At 42.3% G+C, this 20,000-nt stretch overlaps 2 protein-coding genes across 5 annotated transcripts in view; one reads left to right on the forward strand and one right to left on the reverse strand.

Annotated features, from left to right (window-relative positions):
- Positions 1–20,000, reverse strand: part of LOC138007374 (ferric-chelate reductase 1-like) — a 100,469-nt gene that overhangs the window by 57,108 nt on the left and 23,361 nt on the right. Inside the window, exons 7-14 of one of the 4 annotated variants that reach the window (XM_068854238.1) lie at positions 18,503–18,628; positions 11,764–11,879; positions 9,668–9,754; positions 8,652–8,749; positions 7,519–7,583; positions 6,111–6,272; positions 1,679–1,737; positions 158–254 (exon numbers count right to left, since the gene is read on the reverse strand). The exons of 2 other annotated variants lie outside the window; for them this stretch is intronic. In XM_068854238.1, the coding sequence (XP_068710339.1) occupies positions 159–254; positions 1,679–1,737; positions 6,111–6,272; positions 7,519–7,583; positions 8,652–8,749; positions 9,668–9,754; positions 11,764–11,879; positions 18,503–18,628 (809 nt within the window). In that variant the 3' untranslated portion in view covers position 158. The remainder of the gene's footprint in view (positions 1–157; positions 255–1,678; positions 1,738–6,110; positions 6,273–7,518; positions 7,584–8,651; positions 8,750–9,667; positions 9,755–11,763; positions 11,880–18,502; positions 18,629–20,000) is intronic. One more of the 4 variants, XM_068854239.1, reaches the window with a different exon arrangement.
- LOC138007376 (uncharacterized) overlaps positions 19,585–20,000 on the forward strand; it is a 1,763-nt gene continuing 1,347 nt past the window's right edge. Inside the window, exon 1 of the mRNA XM_068854243.1 lies at positions 19,585–20,000. This exon is cut by the window's right edge and continues 1,347 nt beyond it. The gene's annotated coding sequence lies outside the window, so the exon portion shown is untranslated.

Below are 20,000 nucleotides of genomic sequence, written 5' to 3' on the forward strand. Positions count from 1 at the left end.
TAAAATTGCGTCCATAACTGCGAGCATCATAACTTCCCTTGATTTCATATCCGCATTTCATAAATCACTTCATCCAGTAAACATACTCTTGTGAAACTAACAAAGTGTTACAAAATATATTTATAGAGTGAGAATAATATAAGTTAAATACGTTTACCTTAATCTCTGAGCGCTAGCAGTAAAATTATCGTCAGTGTAACACTAAATCCAAGAAGAGTAACAAAAGCGAACATCATCTTGCGAAGCATAGCTTCCTGGGTAGATAAAACACAAACAAAAGTGTTTAGGAAGTAAATCCCATATTTGGCGGCTGGTACATCAGGCCCATGTTGTTCAAAGACTAGATGACTTTATCCAGTGGATAGGAAACTTACCAGGGTATAAAATAACCTCCCCGTTTAAAATTGGCTAAAGCCTGGTTCACACGTACGACGCAGAGGCAAACGCAAACGCAAGTGCAGACGCAAGAAATGAATTTTTTTCCATTTTCTTGCGTTTGCATTTCACACGCGTGAACCGCAACGGGAAACGCAAACACAAAAGCAAACGATAGGGAAAAAAAAGACAACACAGGTTCATTCTTACCCTGCAGAGCAGGCGTTTTTTGACAGGCGGACAAGATCTAAAGTTCGTAATGGGCCGTCATTTTGAAAGCACACAGCCGGCAGAGCATTGAGACGAGGGGCATTGCCTCCCCTTCGCCTTCCCCCACTACCATTTCATACTATCCTCCTCTCGCTTAGTGCAATTTTTTTGACTGGCCTCAGGCCTCTGTTAGATGTCGGCCAATAGTTCTTACCAAAACAAAAATACGCCTGCTTTGCAGGCTAGTTCATTCTCGTCCACCATCTTGGACAGAGGATTTGAACTGCGCCCGCGTGTCTTACTTCCCATGCGTTTGCGTTGGACGTGTGAACTTCGTTTGCGTATAATTTGCATTTTCGTCATACGTGTGAAACAAGGTTTAAGGTTTACTTAGATGTGTTTCGAGCGTGCATATTCAAGGTTCAGAGCAAATGCTAAAACTTTCGCACACATTGAAACTGTTGAATAGATACTTGTCCACCGGAAAAAGTGACACGGCCTTTGAACAATTGCGCCAAATGATAATGCTAAGATTTATAATTTAACTCTATGTTGATTTGATCGGAACAGGCAGATTTTCAATGAAATAGGTGTAGCTCGAAAGTTTGCTGGGCAGTCGTAAGTTCTCGGGCGTGATATTTGAACCGTGGGCGTGGCGGTGAGGAGGGTTTGTGGCATTATAATGATAAAAAAGCTTTCACATTGTTTGATTAATTCGAGAATAATGGAAAATACGAGCATAATGTTTAGCATAATGCTGTGTCATTAGGAGTGAAGCTCATATAGGCAAAACGCTCGCATCTGTCTTCAAGCATCTGAGACAAATGTTTCTATCCTGCGGCAGCAGCCCAATTCTTTCCTTTCTTCATGATATTAGCCTGTGGAGGGGCGGATGCATGTACACAGGCTGCATTATATAGGAAGTATTGGCTTGAACTGTGCCTATAAACTCAGTTAGTACCTTTTTATTGTAACGATATTGTCTCCATTCATCTTTCTAGAGTTATGATCACGCCAAATCCTCTAGATAAAAACTCACATTTTTTACAGAATTTCTAAAATACTGGATAAATATAATTGAAAGAGAATAAACCTTAGGAGCCATTTCTGGCTGCTGTCGAGTCTCATATCCAGGAGGATGCATTGGGATATCTGTAATAAAAATAAGCAAAATAAAAGCTCTACTTTTGTTCTATGACAGTAGCGGACCGACCCTCAGACTTCCGAGGAGCTTGGGTACGATAGAGGGATGTCCAATTCAAACAGGTCAAATTCATAGAAATCCAATTCCTCGTCTTGCTTGCTATACCATACGGAAGAAAACTTTGAAGTTACGTGTAGTTCTCTTACTCTTACATGAAGTTAAAAGGGAAGTTCGGTGTTGACGAATGTAAACCAATATCGAAAGTTCCTTGCTTCCTGCTTAAACGAGAAATTGTAAAAAGTTTCCACCGAATTGAGAGCATCAAAGCACATTGAAATGGAAAAGGGTTTCACGTGTGGTTTCGTCTAACAAGACCCCTAGCTTTTAAAGAGACCCAGGCCTAGACGCAAATATTAACCGCTTACTAACCGAGCGTGAGGGCCGTACTGGGGAATATTGGCCACGCGTCGTCAGGCACTACGGACCGAGCGAAGCGAGGTCCGTACTGCCACGACCGAGGGCCAATATTCCCTAGCACGGCCCGAGCAAGCTCGGTTAGTCACAGGCGGCCCATACGTTGTTTGAGATTTACATACGTGACAGTATTGCGTTACGTTTTGAGCCATTTAAGAGAATGTATGAAACGGTTCGAAAATCGCTCTAAATTCAACTTGTAGTAAAGGATTTAAATAAAAGAAACTTACTTTAGTCTGCTCTTGTGTTATTTTGAAGTCTTTGTGGCAGCTGAGGCGTTCTAAAGTCGTTCTAAAGCCATTTTGACGATTTAAACTTTTCCAGGTTTGCTTCCCATTAAAGTGAAACGAAAGGCTGGCGACCTGGTCGGCCGACGGTTCGAACTCGAAGCTCCATAAATTCCACTAAAATGCTTGGAGCTCGCCAAAATTCCCTCACGGCAGCCATCGATAATTCTTCTTTCTAGTTGCTTCTCCTCGGATCCCAAGGTTTATCTTATCCGCCCGAAAAACGCTCCTTTTCGAACGCTGGCTGCCCATTTCTGCTTCATTTTGATCCGTTACGAGTGATCTTGGCCACGGATTTCAAAATCGTTGGCTTAGCGACCACCTCAAACACGACAAAGTCGCTCTCAACCGTAGGGAGGCACAGGTCAATTTGCTCAACTTGCTGCTAAAATCGCTCAGTACAACACTCGGGGCAAAGCAGTGCTTTTCAGTGGTAAAATCGCTCAGTAGGTCTCAGTAAAACTGTGCTTTTAAGCGCTAAAATCGCTCAGAAACAGTGCATTTCTTTAGCGCTTAAATTGCTCAATATAACAATTCCTCTGAGCTCTAAAATTGTTCAATGATTTTAGCGCTTAAAAGCACTGTTTTACTGAGACCTACTGAGCGATTTTAGCGCTGAAAAGCACTGTTTTGGTGGGCAGAAATGGGAATGCCAAAAGGTCTAAAAATTAATGCCACTAGATAGTGCTCTCGAGTAGAACTGACCAACGAACAGCAACGACGTGCAACTGTCTTGTTAGCATGGTAATATTTGACTCATTTTATTTCTCTGCAAGCGGCGAGTTTCCCGCCGTTTCCGGTGTAATTTCCCCAGGGACTCTGATACGGTGACCTGTGCCTCCCTACGTTTGAGAGCGACTTTGTCGTGTTGGAGGTGGTCGCTAAGCCAACGATTTTGAAATCCGTGGCTAACTCGTAACGGATCAAAATGAAGCAGAAATGGGCAGCCAGCGTTCGAAAAGCAGCTAGCGTTTTTCGGGCGGATAAGATAAACCTTGGGATCCGAGGCGAAGCAACTAGAAAGAAGAATTATCGATGGCTGCCGTGAGGGAATTTTGGCGAGCTCCGAGCATTTTAGTGGAATTTATGGAGCTTCGAGTTCGAACCGTCGGCCCACCAGGTCGCCAGCCTTTCGTTTCACTTTAATGGAAAGCAAACCTGGAAAAGTTTAAATCGTCAAAATGGCTTTAGAACATCTTTAGAACGCCTCGGCTGCCACAAAGACTTCAAAATAACACAAGAGCAGACTAAAGTAAGTTTCTTTTATTTAAATCCTTTACTACAAGTTGCATTTAGAGCGATTTTCGAGCCGTTTCATACATTCTCCAGGGGCACTCAACGACCAATTTGTTGTAAAATGTATTATTATACCCCAGTTAATGAAAATAAATGTTGTTAAGGCATTTTCAGGTGTTTTTCAGTGTTGCTGGGAAAACATTATCTGTTCCTTTTTCCCAGCAAGAAACACAAGAAATTCCCAGTCAGCTAGATAAAATTGGTTGGTTTCCCAGCCAGCTGATCAAATTTATTTCCCAGCCAGGAATTCCGCGCGCTTTCAAATCCCTCGATCCAAAACGACCGAACAAAAGCGACAAAACCGGGACAAAACAGGTTTTTTTCCGGAAGCGCAATCACTCTGACCAGTCGTCGTATGTTTGTGACTACTCTCTGGGAGAGGGAAGGGTTTTTTTTTTTTTTTTTTTTTTTTTTTTTAGTCGTCGTCAGTCTTCAGAGTTTCTACAGCCAGCTCGGGTTGAAATGCTAGAAAAAGTCAGTAATTCCCAGGCAAAACCTCTATCAATAACAAAATTTCCCAGCCAGCTCATCGAAACACCTGTATTTTTGCCAGCCAGCAAGATTCCTCTGGGGAACAGATAATGTGAGGAACAGATTCGTTGGGTGTCCCTGATTCTCTTAAATGGCTCAAAACGTAACGCAATACTGTCACGTATGTAAATCTCGAACAACATCTGGGCCGCCTGTGGGTTAGTAAGTTGTTTATTATATCCATGGCACTCTGTTTCTGATATTAAAATGCCCTTCCGGTGCAATCAATCTTTTAAACTTTTATCTTTTAGCTTTTCATCTTTTTAGCTTTTCAATCTTTTTATCTTTCTATGTTTTTAGCTTCTTCTGGTGGTTTCACTGTTAAGAATGACAATATTCACAGATTTTTTTTCGCTGTTTTGGTTGCAAATTAAGAATTTGCCGGCTTTGCTCCAAAACAAAAATACACGGCTTGGACCGTTTCCACGGAAATGGTCCGTACTGCAAAATCCCGACCGAGAAAGAACCAATCAGAGCGCTGGGATTTGCCCAAGACTGGCTTTGCCATATAATAACAGGATATATATTTTAAACATTTAGACGATTTTGAGAAATTTAGAAAATCTCGAGATATTTAGAAGAAAATTGTGATATTTAGGATTTTTTAGGGAAAAACTTCTGAGGTCACCTTTTGTTTCCCAGAGAAATGGAGAAAGAAAGCGAATTTTTAAGTTAAATGATACTTACAGACACAGAAGTTCAAACAAACGAACTGCCATATGGGCCTGTAGTAATCACATGAAGCAGTATTCTCCATTTTATAATGTCACGTATGTTGAAAAAATATTGTTTAGAGTTTTGTTGTATGCCTTACAAGGACACCGTTGAATTTCCTGTGTTGCCTTATACTTTGTTAGGTTATTTCTGTATCATTTATGGAAGTAAACGCAGATATTTTCGGGATATTTAGAAAAAAAATCGAGGTATTAAGAGAAAAAATAGGGAATTTCCAAAAACATATTTAGGCAATTTCGCGTGATTTTTGTGTCTTGGCCTAATTTCTGTTCACCATTCAATAAACTTCCTCTTTTAACACCTTGATGCATTACTGCATTACTGCATTGATGCATTATTATTAGTCTATGCATTACTAAAAAGTACTTTAAATTCAAAGGAATCAGTTTTGTCTTAATTTTGTGGCTGCCATGAACACAATAGCGTCTCATGGATTTTCACTGTGGTACCGGCTAAAAATAGCGTGACAGTGTCAAGAGTCCACCTTTATCTTTCATACTGGGCCTCGGAGTCAACCCTTTCTTGAGTAGAGTTATTAATAGAACGCCTCTGATGGGGGGTTTCGAGGTTAAATGCCCGATCAAAACAGAGCTATGCCAGTGCGATCGTGACTAAAACACCACACCAGTACATACGAGTAACATACGAGTAACATACTAATGCATACGAGTAACATACGAGTACATACGAGAACTAATCACTGAAACGAGCGCTTAGGCTTAATACTCGGAGTTACTCGTATGTACTCGTATGTTAGTCGTATGTTACTCGTATGTACTCGTGTGGTGTCACAATCATGCCAGTGCTGTTGGTTTTTGTCATGTAACACAAAAAACACGCATCACGCTGGAATTTTTTTTATTTTTCTTTGCGTTTCGCCGTAGAAATGACTCTTTTTCGCAGGAAAAATCGTTCTTAAAATAAATATATTCGGGAAAGTGTTGACTCAAGGAATAAGTGTAGACAGAGGCTCCACTTGACGGGTTCCTGAAGGTTAACAACACCCTTGAGGGTATTACTTGTAGTATGGCTGTAGCGACTTATAATTCAGGTCCTACCTCTGGTATTGGTCTTCTTGAGCTTGATCCATTTGGACATGATAATATAGAACTCAAAAACAAGTATGAGGAATACACCAATGGAGAAAATAATTACAGCGTATAGGCCGGGCTTCCCGAGCCCAACCTGGTTTAGGTCCAAGCCAAGATGGATGGTAACAACTGCGAAGCAGATTAAAAGAAAAGAAAATTGAATTTTTATAGGAAATATGATTTCACATAGCATGTGACCAAAATGTAACTGAACGTTCATTGTAACAGTATGTTTCCTAATTCCCGGGAAATTAACTTTTTGTTAATACTCCTTGATACGTAGTTCTTGTTTACGATACCGCTTGTGGAATAAGCGTAGGAAATCGTATGAACTTGCTCGTGCATTTCGTGATTTTTTAAGCTAGAGCGGTTCAAAATGCGGCGGCAAGTTCACTATACCGTGCACCTCAGTATTGCCATATAACACCATTACTACGTGAATTACATTGGCTTCCAGTGAGGTCCAGAATTGACTGGAAGATTTTATTATTAATTTTAAAGCAATCCATGGGACATCTCCTAAGTATATATTGGATTTAGTAACTTTAAGACCCAGTTCTAAATATAATCTTAGATCTATCGCTACCCATGCCTAAGACCTCACCTACACTTGGCGATAGAGCATTTATGGCAGCGGGAGTAATGGATCCCAAATCACATGGTAAATTTAAAATTATTTTACTCACACCCTGAGGAAGTGACAAATAGGAAGACAAGCAACACTGACCAGCCGACCACCAGCCTACTACGTGGACAAATATCACAATTGTTCCAGCGATTGTTAATGATACTGCGGTGGTCATTAACAGCCGATGAACCTGTTGATGTAAGTTACTTCTATCGCCACCCATGCCTAAGACCTCACCTACACTTGGCGATAGAGCATTTATGGCAGCGGTACCGAAATTGTGGAATGCTCTTCCTTATGACGTCAGGAGGATGTTGAACTTTAGTACTTTTAAACAGAAACTCAAACCGCATTGTTTATTCTAGCGTACAAATAAAATCTTTCATACATTTTATACACATACGTTAAGTTAGTTAGTTTCACATTTCACTGTGTAACAGCGCCTTAACAATGTGAGCTCTACAGCTGTTCTGTGTAAAGATCAAAGAACACAGTTTTTTCATAGAGTCCGTTAAAAAAACTAGTTCAAGTATTTTTTTTTCCAATCAGAAGGTGGGTGAAGCTTGTCCAAAGTATGTTGTTTGCGATGAAAAAATGGTGTTTTTTCCTTAAACTAGTTTAAGTTGTTATCACAGTTAGCTGAGAGTAATCAAGCCAGGCTAGCACTAAGCATTGTTTAGAATTCTCCAACGATTTTTGTCGGCTTTGCTCAGTAACAGCCCTTTGCATTCTTTTTTAAAAACATACCTGCCATATCCAGTGCAACTATGCCGACAAGTATATGTGTCCAATTGAAAATTTCGCGACTGGAACTAAAACAGAAAACACTATATTGAGCTTAATTAACAAGACCAAGAAAGCGGATAAAGTCATATCAACATATTATGTGAAAGCACTCACCGTAGTCATCTTTACCTATAGCTGTTTTTCAGTTTAGATAGCCTCATATATCATAACCGTTTTTGACTGATACATCACGATGGAAAGCCGGTCATTTTTAATGAGAGACTACCGAGGCAAGACCGCAACACGAAGAAATCCGAGCCTTATTCCAGCTAGTAATCGGAACGTCGTAGGTTCGACTCCTGCAATGGAGCACTCGGATTTTTCCGAGTATTACCCGAGACGACATTGAAAAAAATATGTCTTCACTGTACTTGCGTTTTTTAACGTGCCTGTGAAATTATGAACACTGACCGGTTGTGAGACGGGGACTACAACTTACATTCCTTTTCCGAGAACACTTGAAAGTCAAACCAAGTGTCGTTACGCCTACCAAGGCAGCACTTTCTCCTCAGTTCTTTTAAGACCCTGGGCGTGCTTCTCGAAAGAATAGAAGCTTTTTGCGAGCGGTATTTTTGCGAAAACTTTACAACTGCTGAACACTTCTCTTCTTGTAGATACATTAAAGGAAAAGCTCTTCACCTCTTTTTTGGGCCTTAGTAGAGATGGGAATGAGGACTGTATTATTCCAAGAAATATCGACCCATGTTATTGACCCACATTAATTACTATTCCAACCGACAGGCATTTAATATTAATGCCCGTAATGCCTGCAGGGGTGACGCTAAGCATGCTCTTAGCGATTCGCGTGCACTGAAGAAAGCTGTTATCTTTGTCATTACTGTGAAGAGGAGATTAAGAAGGTTCATCCCTCGAGGATTTTCAAATAGGGGGTAATCGAACCAAACCCGTGCGGCAGGGGGACGAACGTCATGACGCTGCCGAGGAGCCGGAAAGTATGAACTAAAACTTCGCTCCGTACTTCCCGACACTCACACCAGACCAATATTTGTTATGTTGTTAGCACAATTAGCGCAATACGTTGCAATGCGGTATAATCAGCCTCTGAACGGGCTCCACCTGTGCGTAGAACTTACTTTGGTGCACCTGGAGCTGGTCTAGACGCTGCCATTATCGGTTGAATGACCCCCAAAGAAATAGCGATTATCCCCCAAATTGGATGCGCCCCAGCACCCTGATGGAGCAAAGAAATATACCAATTGTGATGAAAAACTATAAGCCGGCTTATAATTAGACAATTAGATCCCCTGAAAAAGAGGGGTTAGTGTAAGTTCGAGTTGCTTGCATACTGTAATGTTATTTCCTTTGAACACTCGTCCTTTTTTTTCCAGGAACCCGCATACTTACTAACATATTGCAACTAATGTATACTAAAAGTGCCTCTTCCAATCCTGTGTTAGTGACCTTGCCCATTGCCAATGTTGACACTTGAGTATGCCCTTCTGCACTTGTTCATTCATACTTTGAAAAGTTGAAGAAAACTCTTGATTTTAGTGGCTAGGCGACTATAGCGTCACGCCTGACTATAGAGTCACGCCTACCTATAGCGTCACACCTGATTACAGAGTCACTTCTGGTGGTCGAAACTGTTGCACTATGTTGTAAAGCGCATTTTGAATATACTCACTAGTCACACTAGGATCTAATTATTAGAAGTTGACGTCACATTTACAGGCACAGATTACACAAGGTTGTAATTGGCTTTTTGTTAGGGACCCTTGAAGTCACAGAAAAGGTTTTCACGAGAAAAAAAACATTACCACTTCACGTGCAGCACTTTCATCTTCAAAACTAAGAAATTTGATTGAATAATGAGTGTTTCTGCATGCTTCCAAATGTCACCACAAATTTCGTTTTAAAACTATCGTCTAAAAAATAGCTCTTCTACTTCTTTGTCGGTGTATCAACCCTTTGCGGAAGATGGACACTCTAGCCTGCGAGCAGGCTCTCCGAGGGACTGGGGTTGGGGAGAGCCTGCTCGCAGGCTATGGATGCTCTTACTAATGGATCCCAAATCACATAGTAAATTTAAAATTATTTTACTCACACCCTGAGGAAGTGACAAATAGGAAGACAAGCAACACTGACTTACCGAAGACCAGCCTCCTACGTGGACAAATATCACAATTGTTCCAGCGATTGTTAATGATACTGTGGTGGTCATTAACAGCCAATGAACCTGTTGATGTTAAGAACAAGTGGATTGACCCCGAATTAATTCAAAGAGTTTCGAATTCAGAGATCCGATTTATACTCTTCAGGGAAGTCTCTCCAGGGTTAAGACTTGAAGAGTAAGCGGGTTTTTGTATCAACCAAGACCAAAAATAAGGCTACTCTTTCTTTTCTAAGGAAAGTCATATCAATTAACTGAAGATCGTTTCTGTCCTCTTCAGCTAATATTGGAGAAGACATAAATAATTTAAAATTGATTTTTTAAAGAGCTGACCAAACGTTAGCATATATAAAGGCAAATTTGGCTTTTCTCTCTAATTCAGTACAACACGTTCCTCCCAATTCAGTTCTTGCGTCGTTCGGGTTTTTTTTTTTTACGCCGAACTACCCAACTTGAACAAATTAAACTTAAGGTGGCTGAACACAGCTTTTGATACCTATGTTTCATTTACCTTTTTCTCTAAAATTCTTGATCCTTTGGTCGTCAAAAATGGTAGCAAGCAAGTTAACAACACGAACTTCGGTGTTTTGATAGTTAAGCTGACGTACATGCCGTTGCCATGGCAACATGAATAAATATAGACAGGCCTTTAAAATCGGTTCTGTTTAATTGCAGAAAATCTGGTCATTAGATTTTCTTTATAACTTGCATGCAACAAGCTTGAAACGATCTTCACAAGCTAACACTATTTTAATAATTTGACAGAGAGATCTTTAATTATCCCTTGTTGAAGGCTCACTGGAATATCTAGAATTTCCTCTGTTAAAGTTCAATTTTTTTTCAATACTTGAGTTACTTATTTCCTAAAGTATTTTCGTGGCAAATTTCGTTAAATTCTAACGAGTGGTCCTCGAGAAATAGACGTATTTCCGAGAAAGCTATTCCGCATTCAATCGCAATTGTTGATTTACTATGCATGCGCCGCATTTAACTGGGTTCTTTCAATAACAAAGAAAAATCTGCGAATTGCAGAGTTCTTTGCATAGTTACCTTTTCTAACGTAGATTTCTCGTAAAAGACTAAAACCATCAACACACTTCACACTTGGTTCAATTATGGGGAAAAACAGTACAGATAGCGCAAGCATTGAGCAAAGAAAATGATTGCTGTATTGAAGCCATGTTTATGTTTTTGCAATCCTTGCGCGCGCGCGAAAACTGTGTTCGGCCACCCTAAAAGTAAAAAAAATACATGACCTTCAAATAGCCCACTTTCGATATATTAATGGTAATGAATTTATATAGCGCATTTTCTATTGACATATTCAAATGCGCTTTACAAGCAAATGGTCTATGGTGAGATCGGACATCAGCATATATAGGCGCCGCCGGAAAAACCAATATCAGTCCATTAGCGATTTCACCCAGCACATGAATGAACGAAATGAGGCCTGACCACAACACCGGGAGCTCCATGTCCTACTCTTTACGAATAGTGTGTGGGTTCTTTTGCGTCCCACAGGATTATGAACATTGAAGGTTGTGAGGCTGGACATTCGGCTTATCGTCCTTATCCGAGAAGACTAGAGAGTCAAACCATTTGCAGATGTAATTACAGAGGCAGCACTTTCTCCTCAGTTATTTAAAGACCCTGAGTGTTGGTCCGGCGGGAGTTGAACTCACGACCTCCCGCATTGCAGCCCGATACTCAACCACCTGAGCTAACGGTGCGCACAGTCCTAAACAAAAGGCACTCCTCAAGGCTCTGGGGAATAAATATAAGGGTTTGTATGGGTTTATTTCCCAGAGCCTCGAGATGATGCCTTTTGTTTAGAACTGAATTTTAATATATTGAAAGTGGGCTATTCTAAATAACATTTTCGTTGATGTCTCCGTTGGAGATCTTAAATCCCTAAATATTGATGATACTTGTGGAAAATAATTGTTCAATCGGTTGTTTCTTTTAAAGTGTTATTATCAACTTGCGCTGGGTGAACATAGCAAAAAAAGGCGAAACCATTGGCTGATTAAATTCAAGTTTTAAATGACCAGAACAATTACATTCATGATACAAACCGTGAACCATGCTTTCTTTCCGAATATTTCAGTTGGTTCCCATACTTCACGCATGCAGAATGCGGTGAACAGGCCCACAAATGCAAACATTGTCCATGCGATTGCCATCAGCATTCCTGAATCCAGTGGAGTGAAAACAAAAGAAAATACAGTGCAATGCACACGCATAGTAAAAATGCTACGAATCGCTTGGGATCGAAACTTTTCTCAAGACAATTTTGTGTGAAACATAAAATGTGTTTTCGTAAACTGATGGTTTGAACCCAGGAGTCATCATAATTATGTGAAGTACTGGGCGTAACTGACAGTCGAGCAATAGTATCTCGACTAAGTTGACCAATCACATCAGCTGTGACGACCACAGTGTTAATGTTGCCGGTAAAATCCGTTCTCAGGTTGAATCCGTTTTAACCTAGGTTAAATTGGTGATCCTCATTTTAGCTTGGTTGAATACTCACTCAGATGGATTGTGGAAACTTTTTTTCTGGAGTCTATTTGTAAATTAAGCCTAGAGAAAATTAGGGTCGTGTTAGGATCAATTTTGGTTATTACACATCGATTGACTTATTATAGAAAAGTAATTATGAAAAGAACTGTGTTGGGTTATGTGTGTTAGTCGTTGTAGTGTGAAACAGGACTATAGACCTGGAAGATCAAAACAACAAGATGTATTGAAGAGCGTAAGACAGAGGTCGAAGGAAGGTATAGGTGTTTTCAATCTTTTTTTTTTTTGGGGGGGGGGGGGGGGGGGGGGAGTTGGTAGCTGCCTTAAACTAGGTAGAGTGCATATGAAAATCAGCAATTTAACCTAGGTAAAAGCGGATTCAACCTGACAACGGATTTTACCAGCAACATTTATACCATTAACTAACGTTATGGCAAATCACTTGAATCTGAAGATGACTGCCGCTCAGGTTGTGGAAACGTCAGTCAATGTCATCCAAAACAGTCCTTTAATTTTAAGACTACATTCACCCAGACGATAATAGTTCACTTAATTATAAAAGGTTTGACGTTCCGCTAATGAAATGAAATGAACTTTATTTCATTTTCGAGTCTTTTAGCGCTGGGCTACTAATTGGGGACAGTATAGAGAAACCATATAGCAACTATAAAGCAACAAAATCAGATCAAACATTGATAATTGAGGAGAGAGAAAACCGGTCACTCGGAGAAAACCTCTCGAAGCAAGGTAGAGCCGTACAAACAAGCTCAACCCACGTGTGACTTCAAGTCAAGGAATCGAACCTGGGCCACACTGGGGGAAGCAAGTGCTCTTAAGGCACTGAGCCAGCTCAAGAAGCAGTGGCAGTGCATGACCATAAAGTAAAAGGGGTTGTGGGAAGCCTTTTGGAATTGAAGCTGCAATTGCACTCTTCATAGATGTAGTAACTAGTGGAATGTTTTCTTCCCTCTTGCACGCCCGCACTATGATTCTGCCTGAAAGTAACAGTAATGGTAACGAATTTATATAGCGCATTTGTCATTTACATATTCAAATGCACTCTACAAGCAAGTGCTCTATAGGTGAGATCGAACATTAGCATACACAGGCACTGCTGGCAGCTGCTACCAGTCCATTAGCGATCTCACCCAGAACATGAATGAATGACATGAGGCCTGACCACGACACCGGGAGATCCATCCCTTCTCTTTACGAATAGTTTTTTGGTTCTTTTACGTCTTACTGTGTTGTGAAGAGTGAAGGGTTGTGAAACGGGGCCTACGGTTTGTAGTCCTTATCCGAGAAGACTTAAAAGTCGAACCATTTGCGGGTGTAATTACAAAGGCAACACTTTCTTCTCAGTTATTTTAAGACCCTTAGTGTTGGTCCGGTCGGACTCGAACCCAGGAGCTCCCGCATGGCAGCCCGATGCTCAACCAAGTGCGCCACCGGTGCGCGGCATACGGCATACATGATCTTTTCAAGGCATTTCGGAGGAGCACAATGCGGTTCTCTATCATTGAAGAGTACCGGTGTCTACGGCCGCGGTCGATTTTGTCGATGTCTACTTTGGGCAGTGGCTAGACCTAGCTTGGAGCCAGGCTAGAAAGGAGCAGTAGGGCGCCTCCCTCTCTTCACTAGCCTGGGTGGACACCTTGGGCATGTGTCAGGACACCCTCAGCCCCCCTCGAACAGGAATTCGGTTTGGGCAGGTAGAGCTCAGTAGCCTTGGTAGGCTGTCTACCTAGTTAGTTGCTCACCCGAATTAAAGCAAAGTCTGTCCCAGCGAATTTGGCAGAAGAGACCAAAAGTATTAGTCCAACGGCAATGAAGATGTGGAGTGCGCAGGGCACGCCGGAGCACAAAGAAAGGCCTGGCCACTGCAGCCGAGGAAGTCCCCAGATGTAACGATGTCTTCGTGCCACTGGATCCTGACTTTCAAGGTCGAGAGAGTGGGATCGTCCCTGTGCAACGGCTTTTCCACTATAATATCATTCACGCACAGGTTATATTGCACATTTCATCCACTCACTTATACATGATTCATCCGACTTTTATCTCATCCATCACCAAATCACCTCACCCTCATCCACTCACATATACATGGTCATTTCGACTTTCATCTCATCCCTCACCAAGTCATCTTAAGCCCTGCAGTGATGGGGGAAGGGCGAAACAACAGGCGGAGGTGATCACTGGCAGTTGTAGCCTTGATCCTGCACGTAGGCGGCCTCGGCCTTCGGTCGTTCATCCCTATATTCGGGGCAATAGGGAAGTCCGGCAGCATCCTTGGCGACTGAGCAGCCCTATTATGGACAGCACTGCTCACCCTAGTAAGGTAGGGGCCTAGAAAAGGTGGCCTAAAAATTGCCTGCCCTACATCAATCTGGCCAGCTAGCCGCGGCTGGCAGATCATCCACGTATGCGGTCGAATCCAAATGAGAAAGAGAAAACTCACTATTGAAACATGGAATGTTCGCACTCTCATGGACAGCGGAAGACCTCAAAGGAGAACAGCTCTGGTTCCCAAAGAACTGTCACGATACAACATCGACATTGCAGCCCTAAGCAAGACTCGGTTTGCAGAGGGAGGGGTCTCTTACAGAACCAGTTAGTGGCTACACCTTCTTCTGGAAAGGAAAGGCCGTGGACGAGGACAGGGTCCAAGGAGTCGGCCTAGCTATCAAGTCCAGTCTCATGAAGCAGCTTCCCACCCTGCCTATTGGCATCAACGAACGACTGATGAAGCTCCGCTTACCCCTCGGCCACAACCGGTACGCAACAATCATCAGTGCATACGCCCCGACCCTTACCAGCCCAGAGGAGACAATCGAGCAATTATATGCCAACCTCAGTTCTCTACTTGACTCTGTCCCTGCCAATGTTGGCGCGAGTTGGCCGTGATCACAGTCTCTGAGAAGGAGTGATCGGCAGACATGGCACAGGTAATCTGAACGCCAACGGTCTCATGCTGCTAAGCAAGTGTACTGAATACGACTTGGTCATCATCAACACGATATTCAGAATGGCAGACAAGTACAAGATCTCTTGGATGCACCCCTGATCCAAACAATGGCACCTTATCGATTATGTGATCGTCCGTCAGCGTGATGTACAGAATGCTGGACAGACCATAGGCTGATCCGCTCCACACTAAATCTCATTATTTCCCCCCTCCATCGAAAGCGCCCGAAACTGTTTAGAAGATTATTCAACGTCGCCAAACTTCAGCAGCCTCAATATCTTGAAAATTTTCCAGTCCAAACTGGATGAATAACTTACTGCTGCTGAATTACTTTCTGACGTCCCAACCCAGAAATGAAACCAGTTCAGAGAGGCAGTAACGGGAGAAGCAAAGGCAGTACTTGGCCAAAAATCCCGTAACCATCAGGATTGGTTTGACGAGAACGATAGTGACATAGATGAACTTCTCGCTAAAAAGAACAAGGCATACATGGAATGGCAAAACGACCCGGGCTTTATTCCAAAGAAGGACAGTTTCAAATCGTACCAAACCTTCATGCAAAGGGAACTACGGAGCATCCATGACAAATGTGGGAGAAGAAAGCTGAAGAAATCCAAGTCTTCCCTGATTTCAGGAGGTTCTTCAACTCACTTAATTAAAACGGTGTTTGGTCGTTCAAAATCTGGCTTTAGTCCACTGCTCTCCGCAGACGGAACCATATTCATCAAGGACAAGGCTGCTATCACAGAAAAATGGAAAGAACACTTCAGTCAGCTTCTGAACCACCCATCCTCAGTTGACCCTACTGTACTTGACCATATCCCCCAAAGAGCAGTCATTGAAGATCTTGACGACCCTCCCTCCATAGATGAAGTCAGGAAAGCCATCAAACGGATGAGCAATGGCAAGGCACCCGAAAGGGATGGAATCTCTGCAGAAATATTCAAAGCCGTTAGCAACGAGGCTCTAAAGACATTCCATGGTATACTCATTACCATCTGCGAAATTGAAGAAATGCCATCTGACCTTCGTGGCGCAACCATTTTCGCATTATTTAAGAACAAAGATTCAAGAGTAGACTGTGGGAACCATGGAGGCATATCTCTGCTCTCTACTGCCGGGAAAATCCTAGCTCATAATATACTAAACAGACCGTTTCCTTCAGTTGCAGAGAAGAATCTACCTGAGTCGCAGTGTGGAATTCGCCGTAACCGCAGCACAACCGAAATGATCTTTACAGTCAGACAGATTCAAGAAATGCAATCAGCAGAACATGTGCTTCTACGCAGTCCTCGTCGACCTGACCAAAGCATTTGACACGGTCAATAGAGAAGCGCTGTGGGTCATCCTTGGAAAACTTGGCTGCCCAGCGAAATTCACCACCCTCATCAGACTGCTTCATGATGACATGACTGGAAAAGTGAATCCGCTCCAGTGTTATTCAACCTCTACTTCACACAAGTGATACTTCATGCCACCAGCTGAGATATGGATCTGGGCATCTACATCCGTTACCTTCTCGATGGGTCCCTATTTGACCTGAGGCGTCTGGCAGCAAAGACCAAAACGCTGGAGAGGTTACTACTTGAAGCGCTGTTTGCAGATGACTGACTCTTATAGCCCACAATGTACACCATCTACAGGTAATTGTTGATGTATTCTCTGAAGCTGCAAAAAAGTTTGGCTTAACGACCAGTCACATCAAGACAGAGGTCCTTCTCCAGTCTGCACCAGCGACCCTTCCTCAACAGGCTTGTATCACCATCGATCGCACTCAGCTGAAGAATGTCCTGTCATTCAAATACCTAGGGAGTACCATGAAGGGAACTCTGGACAGGGAATTTACAGCCAGAATTCAGAAAGCTAGCCAGGCTTTTGGCAGACGTCTTATCAAGGTCTTACAGCACAAAAGCATCTCTCTGTCTACCAAACGGCTCAAGGTCTACAACGCAATAGTTCTTCCATCACTGCTGCACGGTTGTGAAACCTGGACTCTTTACCGCAGGCATCTAAGAAAGCTCGAGCAGTTCCACACACGCTCACGGCGCTCCATTATGCGGATACGTTGGCAAGATCGCGTCTCGAACCAAGAAGTTCTAGAGAGGGCAAGTACTTCAAGTATCGAGACTATGGTCCCCAAAGCCCAACTACGCTGGACTGGTCATGACATCCGAATGGACGAATCTAGGATCCCTAGCCAGCTTTTCTACGAAGAGCTATCTTAGGGAAGATACAACCAAGGCCGACCCAAGAAGAGATACAAGGACAATCTCAAGTCCAACCTAAAATGGTCAGGAATTCAACCGAAGGAACCGGAGGCTGCCGCAGCCAATAGATCTGGATGGCGAGCGACTGTCCAGACCGCTGCTAGAAACTTCGAGCGCGACCGCCGCCTGTGTATTGCAGCAGCTAGGGATCGCCGTAAAACAGCAACGAACGCCCCAATCACAACTGGTGGCACACCATGCCCGATCTGTGGCCGTGTGTCTGCTTCGGACATTGGACTTCAGAGCCACATGTGTGTCCACCGTTGACACTTGTTCATTTCAACTATAACTAATGGTTCAAACCATCAACTCATTTTGTGCTTTGTTAATGTTATTCTCGAGTTCGAGAGACAACCTATTATAATATTATACTTTTAAAGCAATGCTTATAAGGCCTATTTTCGCGTCCGCGCTATAATCCCAAAATGAAATGGGGCCCTATACGCATCATGTTAACTCTCCCTTTACTTCAAAACGGAGAGGTCAGCACAGGCTTCTGGAGAAATAAACATGTTAGGAATGACCTAAATTCAGACCAGAACTCAGTAATGCGAGCTTCACAACAGACAAGAGTCCACATCAAAGGGAAAGTGATTGTCAAATGAAAAGCACTTTAAAAAGGACGTTCAATAGTTTCATGGGAGAAATAATTAAATTGAAGTGTCTAGTTTGTTTTGTATTCATTAAGGGGGTGGCACTTAACTACAGAAAGAGAATGGTTGCCAAGGAAGCTTTCAGTCGAAGAGCCTTACAAAGAGGTTGCATGGATGGTTCTATGAAGTAACGTTTGGTGGAAATTTGACATCACTTCAATCAGAAGGCGCATGTTTAACTAGTCTCAGTCCTTTGCCGTGCGTTTCAGTGAAAAACAGGGAAAGGCTCTCACAAAAGAAAAGGAAGAGGCGCTTTTTTCACCGGATGGGAACCTTCCCATCATTTTTCGTAAACTGTAGCATGGAATTTGGTAGTTAAGAGTCACCCCTTTAAGGACAATGTATTTTATGAACCACCTTCTCCTTCCTTTGTGAGATACAAAACGTTGAATACTACTTGACAAGTTACCGTGAACAAGGATTGATGTGGGTAACGATGATTCAAGAATTACTTGATCAAGATCTGCTTCAGGCACCCTTAACCTGTTAGTTGATGAGAGCGGTATTGTATCATGCTGGGCGATTCCATCTCCGCCTGTTAATAAGAAAGGTGGGTTAATAAGCATCGTGAAATTCTATCATAAACAGGATGCAAAGATAAGTCCGCTGCTTCTACACATTACGTTTCTGCAGCGATTTAAAGGCTATTTGGACGGCACGATTTTGCTTACGATTTTCGAATGCGACTAGCTCACGCCATGACTTCACCACTAATGTCAATAAAATTCTAACACAGACTGACCAACACATTATTAAGACAGACATTCACGAGTCGTGTGCGTGTAAACTGTCAAAAGCCGTGAAGTACTGCTACAATCCGGGTCAAAAAGACTTTGGGACACTTGCAAATTTTGGGCGAAAAGTTGAGAATTTACTGTACATGCTTCCATCGTTATATGACATCTCCTTTCGCTGCCTTTTTCGCTCCCCCCTTTCCCGCAGACAATGTCGAAACATGCCAGCGATCAACTTGATTTCGGAGACCGTCAAAAATCAACATTGTAATGGGGGGAGTGGGAAAAGCGGGAATTGTCCCAACAGTTCCGAACAGGGTTATCTGAGAAAAGAATTTGCTGATAATTGGCCTCAAGGCCGGCTAGGTTCATTGAATTTGATAAGAGAATTGTCTCAGATAGCAAAACAATATATTGCACCTGTATAGAGGTGGTGTAAGGAAGGATTGTGAAAACGGTGGGTTTTGTTACAGTGAGCAGTCAATAGTTCTCGGCCACAGTTCTCGTATATTCATAAAGGAAGATATATGGGTATAGAAAATTATTTTAAAAAGAGACTACAAAAAACATAAAACTATTTCTCTTCTATTCATACAAGCGCCTTGTGGCCTTAAAAGATAACCGGGTGTGTATTTTCCAACAGTACTCACCCTAGAAACAGCAAAAGATCAATTTAGATGTTAGCTTATTATTTTACAATTGCTCTTTTTCAAAATCACGTGATTTTTTTTTTTTTTTTTTTTGCCGCGCACTAAAATCAGCGTGGGCTCGTATTGGAAGGACAAATTTCAAAATGGCGGCTTCTGGGTGCGAAAAATACTTCTGCATTTGTCATGCCTTCTCATTACAACTGCTGCCTTCCATTGTGTACTAATCACTCCAGAAAAATTAGAAATTTATAATTTTATCGTATTCCACAGGACGAACGTCTTAGGAAGAAATACACAAGGTTAATCAGGAACAAAACATTGAAGCTGGAATCCTTTCACACTCGAATTTGTTCCGAACATTTTGAAGGAGGTAAGAAGAGCTATTCCTGGCAATTGCCGTCAATCTTTCCATGGAGTAAACCCTGTAAAGAAAGGAAACTACCTACAAGGAGGGGGCTTGGTTTTAACGATGTTTTGTTAGAAACTCATCTCGCTGTTGGTGCTGAGTTGAAGTTTGAAGCTG

The sequence above is a fragment of the Montipora foliosa genome, chromosome 6 (assembly GCF_036669935.1).
Source record: "Montipora foliosa isolate CH-2021 chromosome 6, ASM3666993v2, whole genome shotgun sequence".
Lineage (NCBI taxonomy): Eukaryota > Metazoa > Cnidaria > Anthozoa > Scleractinia > Acroporidae > Montipora > Montipora foliosa.